Here is a 12744-nt window from a genome sequence, read left to right on the forward strand (position 1 = left end):
CGGTATATTTTATAATAGCAAAATTGCTCAGTTGGACAGAAGTACACAACCTTCCGGAACATTAATATAGAGTTATGTAAATAAAGATAATTTTTCGTAGCTGAAAATAAAAATAACGGAAGTATAATGTCTCTGGAGGTCATAAACAAATTTGGGCAAGTGAAAATGGCCCAATTTTCTACTACTCTACTTCGGATTTTGCGCCAAAAATGTGCAGTGAAGTCACTGCCTAAGTGATTAGATCAAAATGGGTATTAATAGAAATAAGTTTTCTCATTGACCTTGAAGAGTTTATTGACTGTTTTTGGAAAGCTAAAGGCCCCATGCACATACTAAGTTCAAGTGAGTCTGAAGAGGACAAAGACGATAAAGGCTTGTCAGCAGTTCGTATATGTTGGATCTGCTACAAAATGTTGTTAGCGACATTGGTGAATTAGAAGAGGCAGCAACCCTCAATAATACACTGATTGAAGAAGTCCGGATAGAGAATAAAACGCTTGGTGAAAAAAGTTGCTGTGCTCACTCAAGTAACAGAAGAACTGCAAGATGAAAACACACGACTGAAGGACTTCTTCTGGACTTGCAGTGTAGATGTATGAGAAGAAATATTATAATGGGAGTACAGGAAAAAAAGAAACGCATACAAACTGAGGAGTTGGTAAAAACATTTATGAAAGATTAGTTATGGTTAACAGAAGATCTGGTTGATAAAATAAGCTTTGAATGGGTGGATCGTATAAGGAGTAGGAGGTCTGAAATAAGATGGAACATCACAGGCTAAGATGGCGGCATGCACGGATGCAGAGGCAGATATGGGTCTGGAAAAAATTACCCAAAATGTTGTCCCAGTGTTAAATGATGTCTCTTGTCCAATGTTTTCAAACGATTACGCTCGCCTGACCCTGCTGGAAATTGAAAAACAATGCAAGGACTACTTGCTGAATATTCTGATGGAGAAGCTAAGTAGCCTTGGCTTACTGAGAGGATCAGGTCCTGGGACAGCGGCGCAACCTGTTGCAGGTGTTCAAATGAGGAGGCAGGAAAAGCGGTGTGAAAGAAAACAGAAACGAGGCAAGAGGGCTGGAATCTTTTGCAGGCTAAAAGCTTACCCTAACAGACCGCTCTCCTGTCAATTTTTCTTTGCATCGTCTGTTCTCTGGAGAACAAGCTGGACTACCTAAGACTGCAACGGGCTGCTCAGTGAGAGATGGAGTGCTGCATCTTTATTTTTACTGAAACATGATTAAAGGGCAATATTTTGGATACGGCCAATCATCTAGATGGACTGACTTCCTTGTGCGGACAGGAAAGTTTCGGAAACCTGTAAGTCTTGCGGAGGTTTGTGTGTTTATATAAACAGCAAACGGTGCGGAAATGCTGCAGTAGTCTCTAATTACTGCTCACCGCTAGTGGAATTTATTACGGTTAAATGTTGGCCCTGCTATTAATCAGGGAAATTTACTACGGTTATTATTGTGGCTGTGTACATCCTGCCCAGCGCTGACTCCAAAGAGGCACTACGAGTCCTTTATGGGGCCATCAGTGATCTGCAAGCTGCTCATCCCGACGGCTTTTTCATTGTTGCCGGCGACTTCAATCACACAGATTTTATGAAAGTTCTGCCTAAATTTTATCAATGTTAACTTTGCAACTAGAGGAGTGAACATACTAGACTTAGTTTATACAAACATCCGTGACACATGCAAGACTGTTCCCCGCCACCCATGGACTACTCTGACTACATCTGTTATCCCAGCATACAGACCGCTGCTCAAGACCGTGCCAACCCGGTTTTGAAAGAGATCAGAGTATGGCCAGATGGAGCCATGTCAGCATTACAAGACTGTTTTGAGCACAAAGACTGGAATATGTTCAGAGAGGCTGCTACCTATGAGGATCTCATCAACTTAGAGGATTGTGCAACATCTGTGACTGGCTACATCAGCAAGTGTGTAGATGACATCACTGTTTCCAAATCCATCACACGGGCCAACCAGAAGCCATGGCTGACTGCAGAGGTCCATGCACTGCTAAGAACCCGTGATGCTGCATTCAGATCAGGCAACAAGGCAGCCCTCAGGACTGCGAGGGCCAACCTGTCCCTTGCCATCAGGGAGGCAAAGTGCACCTATGCATGAAAAATCCATTGCCACTTCCTGGATACCAGAGATATGCGGCACATGTGGCAGGGCATCCAGGCCATTACTGATTACAGGACTACCCCACGTGTTAGTGATGGTGATGCCTCTCTCCCAGATGTGCTGAACAACTTCTATGCACAGTTTGAGGCAATGAATGTTAAGCCTGCAAGGAAAACCACACTTCCTCAGGTGCTTTGCCAGTCCGCAGCTGATGAGGAAAACACTAGCCAAAGTTAATCCACGCAAGGCTGCTGGACCTGATAATATACCTGGTCACATGCTCAAGGAATGTGCAAGAAACCTAGCTAACGTCCTCAAAGATATTTTTAATATCTCCTTGTGCCAGGCAGTCATCCCCGTATGCTTCAAATCCACCACTATTATACCAGTGCTGAAGAAGTCACCCGTGTCCTGCCTCAATGACCATCGCCCTGTGGCACTCACACCAATTATCATGAAGTGCTTCAAGAGGCTAGTCATGAGCTACATAAAGTCAAGACTCCCTACCCCTCTGGACCCTCAACCGTTCTACTTACTATGCTGTATCTCTTGCCCTTCACCTGGTCCTGTCCCACCTAAAAAAGAAAGACTCTTATGTAAGAATGCTGTTCGTTGACTTCAGTTCAGCATTTAATACAATCATCCCCCAGAAGCTGACAAAAAAAAATTGAGCTTGCTGAACCTTAACACCTCCTTCTGTGACTGGATTCTGGACTTTCAGACCGAGAGACCTCAGGCAGTCCGGATCGGTAAGAACTTCTCCAGCAGCATCATTATGAGCACTGGAACCCCCCAAGGCTGTGTGGTCAATCCACTGCTGTTCACATCGATGACTCATGACTGTGCTGCCAAGCACAGTTCAAACTGAATCATCAAGTTTGCCGATGACAGGACAATGGTGGGCCTCATTAGCAACAACGATGAGTCACCATACAGAGAGGAGTTGGAGCAACTAGTGGACTGGTGAAACAAACAACTACCTATCTCTTCATGTAAACAAAAGAGGTTAATTGACTTCGGGCGGATCCACGCTGAGCACTCCCCACTGTACATCAATGGATCCCCTGTGGAGACAGCTAGAAGCACCAGGTTTTTTGGTGTACACATTACTGATGACCTCACTTGGTTCTTCAATACCACCTCCCTAGCCAAAAAAAACATAGCAGCGTCTCCATTTCCTGCAGCGACTGAGGAGGGCAAACCTTCTCCCGCCCATTCATACCGCTTTCTACAGAAGCACCATTGAGAGCACCCTGACCAGCTGTATCACTGTTTGGTTTGGGAATTACAGTACTTCAGACCTCAAGACCCTGCAACGAATTGTGGAAAAAGCTGAAAAGATCATTGGAGCCTCCCTCCCTTCCATTTGTGTCGCCTATCAAATACGCTGCTTACACAGGACCTCCAGTATAGTAGATGACCCTAGATGACTATGGGGTAGCTCCACCGGACTCTGTAACAGCTTCTTCCCACAGGCTGTCAGGCTCCTCAACACCCTGGAATCTACTTGCACCCACTCCCATTCCAGAAACAGGGTTTAAATCCACCCAGTGTGTTGTGTATTTGCCTTGTAATTTGAACTGTCTGCACTATGTGTATCTTGTCTACAATTCTGTCAGTGTCCTGTCTGTATTTGCACCGTGGACTAGAAGGAACGATATTTCGTTCCACTGTATACTTGTATATGGCTGGAATGGCAAATAAACGTGAAATTGAACTTCAAGTACATTCAGAAGTAGCTAAATGTTGCATGGTTCTAGCATTATAAAATGAAGATGATGGTGATGGAGGAGGGGAGAGTATTGAAAAGGATTAACTTTCCCATAAATCATCAGTTTCCAGAGGAGGTAGTAACTAGGAGAAAGAAGCTGTACCCTATTATGAAACGGTTGAGAGCAGAGCATTGAAATGCAGCTTTAATATAGATAAATTATATTTTAATGACAAGCTCTTTTGAGATACCAGAATTACAACTTGGCTGTAAGGAAAATTTAACTCGCATCAGGATATTCTTTTACTGCTCTTTAAAAAAAACAAACTTCCCTATGTGGCAGTGACTAGTTTTTTTAATGCACTTAAGTCTGTCATTTTTTTTCCCAATTATTAATGTTTTGTTTCAGTTTAGTGTGAGAAGGTGAGAACAAAATCGGTCCACTATGGTAAGGGCCATACTGAATTTTAGTGAGAGGGAATACAGGAAGTGTGGGGTGGGGGGGGGAGGTGAGGAAGACACAGGAAAACATATTATGGGAGTTGGAGTTAATAATCACGTTCTAGGATGAATTTATTAAAAACATCTAGAAGTGTATATTACAAATGTTATCAATCGTAAATCTTTTCCTAATGAAAACACTGAGTGACCCTCAGATGTCATGTGAAAATTTATTAGAATAGCCAGCTATTCCGAAAAGCAAAGAGAATCTAAGGAATTAGAATTGTTGTTTCAGATTAATGCTTTACAGACATTTTTCAGAAATGTAATGATCAAGATTGGAGTACTCCGATTTCTCTCTAGCTAAAGTATAATGAGTTACTGAGAGTTAAAATAGTTTGTTATAAATAGGGCCCAGATAAGGTATTGTCAAGATGTAGAAAAGGCAAGGAAAATCTTGGCAGCCAGGCTGAAGAAACGTATGACATGTAATTATAGTATATATAGTATTACCAAGGCTGATGGAATGATCGCCAAAGATCAGATAGGAATTCGGCTTTTTTAAATTGTTATGCAAAATAATATAAATCTGAAGTCTCTAGTACATCCAGAACTACCTGGCTGATACAGATTTCTCAAAATGGTCTGCACTTGGAAGGAATATTATTGAAGAAGATATAGCTATAATAGACATTAGGGAAGCCATTACTTCTTTTGCACCTAATAAGTCGCCTGGACCAGATGGCTTCACTGCTGAGTTTTACCAAACTTTCCAGCTAGACCTTAGCCTACTTCTCTTGCAGTCATTTAGTGATACGTGGTTAACAGCTACTCCTTCCTTATCATTCATGGAATCCTTGATAGCATTAATACATAAAAAGGGAAAGATCCTTTTTTATGTGTTGTAGTTATCATCCAATTAGTTAAATAAATATGGACAATAAGATTCTGGCAAAGATATTGGCAACCAGATTATATACATTTCTACCAAAGTTAATACATCAAGATCAGACAGGATTTATGACCTGATGCATTATGGTAGTCTTGCTAAATCGCTGCCTGCTGTATGCACAGTTGATACAGAAAAGGCTTTTGACAGAATGGAGATACCTTTCTAATGTACTAAAATTATATGGATGTGGTCCTAATTATTAAATTGATTCAAAAGTTATGTACTAGGCCATTTGCATCAATAATTGCTCATGCAGTTCTTTCAGTTTTCACAGAAGTCCAAACAGCGATGTCCTTTCTCCCATTGCTTTTTAGTTGAGCCATAGAGACCCTTAGCTTGTGAAATGAGAGCATCAGCAGAGTTTAAAGGTATAGAGGTTTATCGGAAAACGAATACGATTTCATTATATGCAGATAATGTAATATTATATCTTTCAGACATATATAAATCCTTTTCAGAGGCAGTTGAAATTATTAATAGCTTTGGTTAAATATCTGGATATAAGGTATATTGGGACAGGTCAATTTCTTCCTCTTAATTTGTCACATTTCTATAGTAGATTGTATGTCCAGTACAACTGAAAAAGGAGAACAGTACTTTGGGTTGCGAATAAAATCAAATAACAATTAAACTTGTGACATAACTCGTAAAGAAATATTAAATAATGTCAAATCTGATGTTACTAGATGGGGGCATCTTTTACATTATGGGGCAGGATTGAATGAATTAAAACGATAACACCTTCTAAAATAAATCATGTACTAAGAATGCTGCGGTAGTGATTAATAAAAATTGTTTGATACAGTACATAAAATGATGTTACAAATGGAGGCTCATGAAATTTGTGAAAATCAGGAATTGACCAGATGGTTTAGTCAATAAGTAAAATACATTTTCATAATCCCCAACATGTAAGTGTTTTAAATTTTCAAGAGCTGTAGTAGACAGATGTATTTTAATGCATCTTTGTCCTTTAATCAACTGGATCTCCAAGGTTTATAATAAATTTTTAACCTATTTACTAGCTAGAGTGGGATAGAGTATGTATTAGGACCTACTATGGAGCTACCCAGGGCCCTGCTCCTTCTTACTGTTGCTAACGTAGTCAAATTTTGGCCAAGCCACTATAGAAAGCAATGGAAAAAGTGAATGAAGCATTAATCACGAACCTTTTCCAGCGATCTATCATAAATCCACGTAGGATTAGGTTAGTCATCATTTCAAGACTAACAGTTAATTGACAGAATTTATCAACAATTTATCAACAAGTTTTTCTTATTTACTATGCTGAACGTCTCCTCTTGGAGACTTATTAATTTTTTAGCTGAGTTAATTTATCAGAGCTGAAGCCACAAGTATTCACAGGAGTAGTCCAGCGCAGGACCCCAAGTCACAGTTCTTAAACGTCAGCAAGTTGAAGCAGTGAAGAATGTGCTAAAATGATCTAAAACTGATGCAGGAAATAAGTAATTTATTTTACTTAGTATTAACAGTGTGCTCCGTTTGTGCTGAAAAAAATAGTGTTTGTGCTGCTTTGGTTCCCAACATAAAGCAATCTTTTTTTTTTCAGCTACACTGCAGCTGTGCAGGATAATCAACAATTTTTTACTGTTGTGATTTTGTTTATTCACTCTTAAATTTAGTATTATGTATATTAAATTATATAATACACTATATAAAGCAAAATATAAAATAAAAGTATCTTTTTCTATTCATATTTAAATTAGCAGTAAGACAAATACACACCATTTTAATGCAAATGTGTACCCATTCATAATGGGCTAAAGCAATAAGCTATTTTTATATAGCCTGCTGAGTAATCTTGCTTTCTAAAACAGCCCTACCTTTATTTTTAATATTTTGCATACTGTGAAAAAATAATTAAAACGATAATATAGCTTACAAATTAAATTTTATGATTTTTAAAAAAATATTAAGGGACAGAAATTATTCCCAAAAGGGTCGGCATTAGCTGGTATTCGAACCCAGGTGTTTTGTGTTAAGTCCGGACCTCTTCCACTCTCCACATTAACCATTCACTGTGCCACCTGGTGGTTTTACAAAGTTGTGCATTCCTGCATCTGATTATTTAAAAAAAAGCTCTTGCATTTGTTGAATGGTCTGTAAGCTATTCTAAAGCTTCATTCCCTTCCATGGGGGAATTATTTGTTAATGACCATGTACAAACAACCTTTTTAAAATGACTTTGAATTACAGACCTAAAGATGTTGCACTGTGTATTATTAATTTATTTGTGATGTATTTTCTATGCATCATCTCCTAGACGTTATGTGGTTATCATTAATGCAGTTATTAAGTAAGTTAGAAAACATTACCTTGACTTTGTGCACAAACACACAAAGCATTTCTGTTTTTGATTTTGTATTAATAACCAGGTAATTGGATTTCAACTAATACCTTGCTATTTAATTTTTTTACATTGTAGAGCTTAAAAAAAGTCTATCTAATATGAAATATATCAAATGAAATTTGTTCATTATTATTCTAAACCTGATTATTTTTTTTTTCAGTCCTGTCCCCCTATACCTTTGCAATAGGAGACACGTCTAGTTTGCAGCCATATGTCCATGGAGGAATAGTACTTCAGATAAAAACACCAATGATGTACTGCTTTGTAAGTATATCATCAGTCATTTAGCATTACATTGAAGTAAATTGCTTTGACAGTGCCTACAGTCCTTTAAGGTATTTTAATCTTGAAGATTCTATTGTAACCTATTCTAATTTATGTTGATTAAATTTGATTTAGATGTTTAAGATATTTAGTTATCCATTTATTAGAAATTTCAGATAATTTCCCATTTTTGGAAAAAATATTAATAACACCAAGTTTGTATAATTCCTGATGTAATCCATCTTTCAGACTTTTATTTGTCAGAATGCCTTTTACTAGGGTCTGGTATTCCAGTTTAGCACAGACACTACATAAACAAATACCCCAAAATACTTCAATCTACAGTATTTATTGTATAAATGATTTCTAAAACAAATTATCAATAGGAAGATAGTGTCCCATCACCTAATAACCACTTGAATACTATTGCAATAATTGGGTTGTTCGATCTCTCATATCAAATGGTCATAAGTCCAAATTTGACTGCCCTTTTCAATCCAAACCATTATTGCAAAGTAAATTGTTTTATTTCAGACATATTTTGATTAGATAGAATTGGGATTTGCATAGCACGCTGTTGAGAGAACACAAGTACAGGCAATGGGATATAAAATACTTGTAATATGCAGTGCATTTTGAAAATCGAGAACATGATTAATCTAGGACTGATTGATGAATGTCTAAAAGAGTCGGAAATGGTTTTGCAAAAAAAGACTGCATAAATATTAATAAAAATATAAATAAAATAAGTTATTAGTTATTAGTTATTATTATCTTATTAAAAAACTTATAAAAATTACTAAAAGAAAACATTGCTGAGGGTGAAAAAGATATACACAATTTAAACTTTAATATTTAAGTAAGCTCCACAGTGATATTAGAAAGTACTTTAATACCGCAAACTAAAACGTTTTTATGAATGCATTAAATTACATGTAATGTAGTCTTATCTTTAAATATAAATTTAATGAGAGCATTTAATGCATACATGAAATGGGATTGCGCAACATTGTGGAAGCAAATACACCGTAATGTTTCAAAACTGACTGTGATAGAATATCTTGGCTTGTAGGAAAATGATGAGCTCTAAATGAACTGTTCTAGATTTTTCACATGGCTCTTATGTGGTGTTCGTATAAATAAAAGTTATTTTTCAACAACAATGACACCACTCAAGTATATTCATTTTTTCAAAGCACTGAGGCTACTGTGGATAATGTTGGAGGCCTAGAAAAGTGATTTTTACATCCATCTCTTAACTACCTGGCGCACAAATGAGGAAACATCAATCTAAGGTGTTTCTGCCTCCTATTCTTTGTACCTGATTTAGAAGCTGTTTGGAACCAAACACTGTGAAAATGCTTTTCATGTTTCTTGGGCCAGTCCTTCTGTTTTTATCCTTCTGTTTTATTTTCAATCTGTTAAATTCAGCAAATAGAGTAATTGTGCATTAGAATGTGCAGAAATATGTCATATTTAAGTTTGTATCCTGCAGAGGTTGTGTTAAGTTCTTTTCACTTAGAGATTCAGTGAAGCATGCAATGCGACCAGGGGTGCCCAAATTGTATGTGGTCTGGAACAGGACACACACCTGTGCCTAGTTCCAGACATGACATCACACTGCCTTCTGTCTGCGGTCATCGTGGTGCAGTGTAAAACATTGACAAAATCAATGACCCACTTAGAAATGTAGCACACCCCTAGGTGCATCAGCACCTATATACTGTAGATGTACAAATATATTTGGAAATTATATTTCAGTATGTTTTAAGTGCTCTCAACTGTATGTCAGAATGATCTTTGAAGGCAGTTAAGTCTTAATTTAATGCAGTCCACTGACAGCGCATGGTACAACTTCTTCTTTGCTTTTCTTCAAGAAACCATGGAAAATGTTTTCTCATATTTCCAGTTCTAATTTAGTAATTTAATTGCACACCAAGAGACTTGTGGCCTTAAGCTATGTCAGAAGTATGTCTTTTATTTTGTTTTCAATTTATCCGTTTCAGGAAAACATGGAGAAGCAGCTTTTAGATCCAAATATTCTCGCCCCTGATTTAAGCAAGCCTGAGGTGAGAGAACTTTTTGTTTGTTTCCTAATGAGGATATAATCTGTCCAGTGGTAACTAGCAGTGTATTATCTTAGCCCAGATAAATCCAGTAATGCATATGGTGTTTTAATTTTGTCTTTATTTTAAGTATTTTGAAGGGTTGACTGTAAAATATGGTACGGAATTATTAATTTAAATTGTAAAGACTACATCAGCTGTTTGAAATAACTTAAATGTCATTTTTCACTTTCACCAGTACTGAATATTATTTTTTAATAAATAATAGAATAATGGGGGGGGAAGGCCCCAAGATTACTACTGGGTCAACAGTGTTGGAATTTGTATAAATTAACAGGACTTTCAAAGAGGAAGACAAATAAACTCTGGTGCTTCTAAAACACTTACAGAAGTGTAACAATACATTTATTATGCTGTCAGCTATCCATAATCACTGAGTGGTTTGTCTAGTTTGTGACTGTTGGAAGCAACAGCACTGTTTGTTTCAGTGATCGCTGTTCAGGCATCTTACATGTACACTTGTATTACAGATGCAGCCACTCGGAATGTGTGTTAATTCTTATTACCACTGTATTATTTGCAGTACTACAGCGCAGTATAGTGTGAGATTCATTGGCCAAAGGTGATCAATGGCTCTTGTGGTGCGTTAGATGTTAGTGAATTGATTGCTTGTTTCTCTACTGTGCATATTTAAATCTACTTAATATACAAAATTAAATTGGAATTATGTAACTAAAGGAAAGTTTTGGTAGCTGAAAATAAAAAAAACAACATCTCTGAATGTCATAAACAATATTAATTTATGAATAAATATATATATATAGTTCAGGTAGGTAGCTGTGTCAACATGCGTAGGAAGCTCACTGCTCACACCTGAAGAAGGCTCCATGGCCGAAACGTTGCGTTTTCTTTCTTCTTTTTTTCAGCATGGAATAAACCTATTACTTGTTCCCTTGCATATATATAGTCTACCTAATATACATACATATAGCTGGTAATGGTAGCTACTTATAAAGTACACAACGGTATTCCACCTTCTTCATAAATATTTTCTGCATCAAAGTCTCTCAGTCACTTATTGTGGTTATTTTGGAAAAAATGTTAATGTGCTCTTTCTAATTTTATAAAGTTTAGATATTTTATAAAAAGCTATAATATTTTAACCCTTTTAATGACTGCTCGTTTTCATTGTAAAAAAGCTGTAGACTTTTTATATTAATATGGAAATCATGGAACTAAAGGGAAATTGATGGCTAAAAATAACCAAAGTATAATAACTTCTCTGAACATCATTAACAATATTAATTTAAGAATAATTAAAATTAATTATTATTTATAATAATTTAAATCAAAACTGGGTGTGGCTTTTAGTATTCAGTACACATTCCAAATAGCCACTGATACAGCTTTAGCTTAGAAACTCCCAAATACCTTGAATACCACAGGACGACTTCCTGGCACTGTCTGTCTCCTGGTTACTAATGCACCTTACCAAAAGACTAAGCAAGTTGCAGAACACAAAAAAAGTCATTCAAATGACTACTCAAAAGTTTTAAAGTGGTCTTTTGAATACCAAGATTTTAATGTCACTATGTCTAATATATTTGTATAATTAAAATCTTATATAAATAAAATAATTATCTAATTATTAAATCTAATTAATGTGTATTCTATATTGATGTTTTATTAATTTTCTATATTACAGTATGTGAAATATTCACAGTCTCTTAAGCTCATAGCAGTACTGTGTCCTGACATCCGATATCAAATTGAGAAAGAGAGACAGTAACTTCAGACCCAACCCCATCCCCCAGACAGACTGAGACAGGTGTTAACTATCCAGTCAAAAGCGAGCAGTGTTGCAGATCCAGTGCATTTGCAGGATATTGTGAGGCTATGAACTGCAGCAGCAACTACTCCAGCTCCTGTTTTGATGTTAGTGGTTTTAAAAAAAAATCACTAACCGCAGCATCTCAATGGGGTTGAGGTCTGGACTTTGACTAGGCCATTATTTGCAATTTGCAATTGCTGATGTCTCTTCTCCTTGACATGGTGTTAACACACACCTGAATGCTCCAGACCATCAAACTGCCAAAATTCTGCTTTTATAGAGGTGGTCACACTTCCTGATGATCAACTAATCAAGCGCATTTGATTAGCAGCACCTGGCTGCTACTTACCTTCTTAATTCCTATGGAAGCAGTAAGGGTGTACTTAATTTTTCCCACATGGTTTCTGCATTTTGGCTTACTTTTTGTTGAATAAATAATGACATACTGTAGTAAAATCTGTTGTGTTGTCAGTTATCTGAGGTTAGATTTGTCTAATTATAGAAGCAGGTGCGGACCAGATGATTGTTATTTATGCCCTGATATGTTAAACCATTGAATTGAAAGAGGGTATACTTTCTTTTTTCACATGACTGTATATATATTGAATATATAACTTATAATAGGAGGCCTGCTTTATTATTGCATCATCACATCATCATGATATTATTGTCCTTTCACACTCCCTCAAAGGCTATATTTGGAAGATGGTACAAAGCAAGAAATCATCACAGCAATTAACAGGTTTTTGGAAGAGGTGATGACCGAACAAAGTTGTAATAATTTTATTAAGAGACTTTTTCATGTTCTCCCAAAGATTGTAGAACGCAGTGAGTGACATTTAATTACATTCAGGAATGTAATTTCTCCAGTGCGTTTGTACTGGCTTGCAGTCAGACAGTAAAACAGTTTAAACAGGAAAGTTAATAATAAATATAAGAAATAATATGAATACAACACTGTGTAACA

The 12744-nt window shown here is 36.6% G+C and overlaps 1 protein-coding gene across 5 annotated transcripts in view; it reads left to right on the forward strand.

Moving 5' to 3' along the window:
* Positions 1–12744, forward strand: part of uba6 (ubiquitin like modifier activating enzyme 6) — a 107689-nt gene that overhangs the window by 39530 nt on the left and 55415 nt on the right. For all 5 annotated transcript variants that reach the window (XM_006629887.3, XM_015345322.2, XM_015345319.2 and 2 more), the window contains 2 exons: positions 7777–7880; positions 9887–9949. In XM_006629887.3, coding sequence (XP_006629950.3) covers positions 7777–7880; positions 9887–9949 — 167 coding nt within the window. The remainder of the gene's footprint in view (positions 1–7776; positions 7881–9886; positions 9950–12744) is intronic.

Source organism: Lepisosteus oculatus, chromosome 1 (genome assembly GCF_040954835.1).
Source record: "Lepisosteus oculatus isolate fLepOcu1 chromosome 1, fLepOcu1.hap2, whole genome shotgun sequence".
Taxonomy (NCBI): domain Eukaryota; kingdom Metazoa; phylum Chordata; class Actinopteri; order Semionotiformes; family Lepisosteidae; genus Lepisosteus; species Lepisosteus oculatus.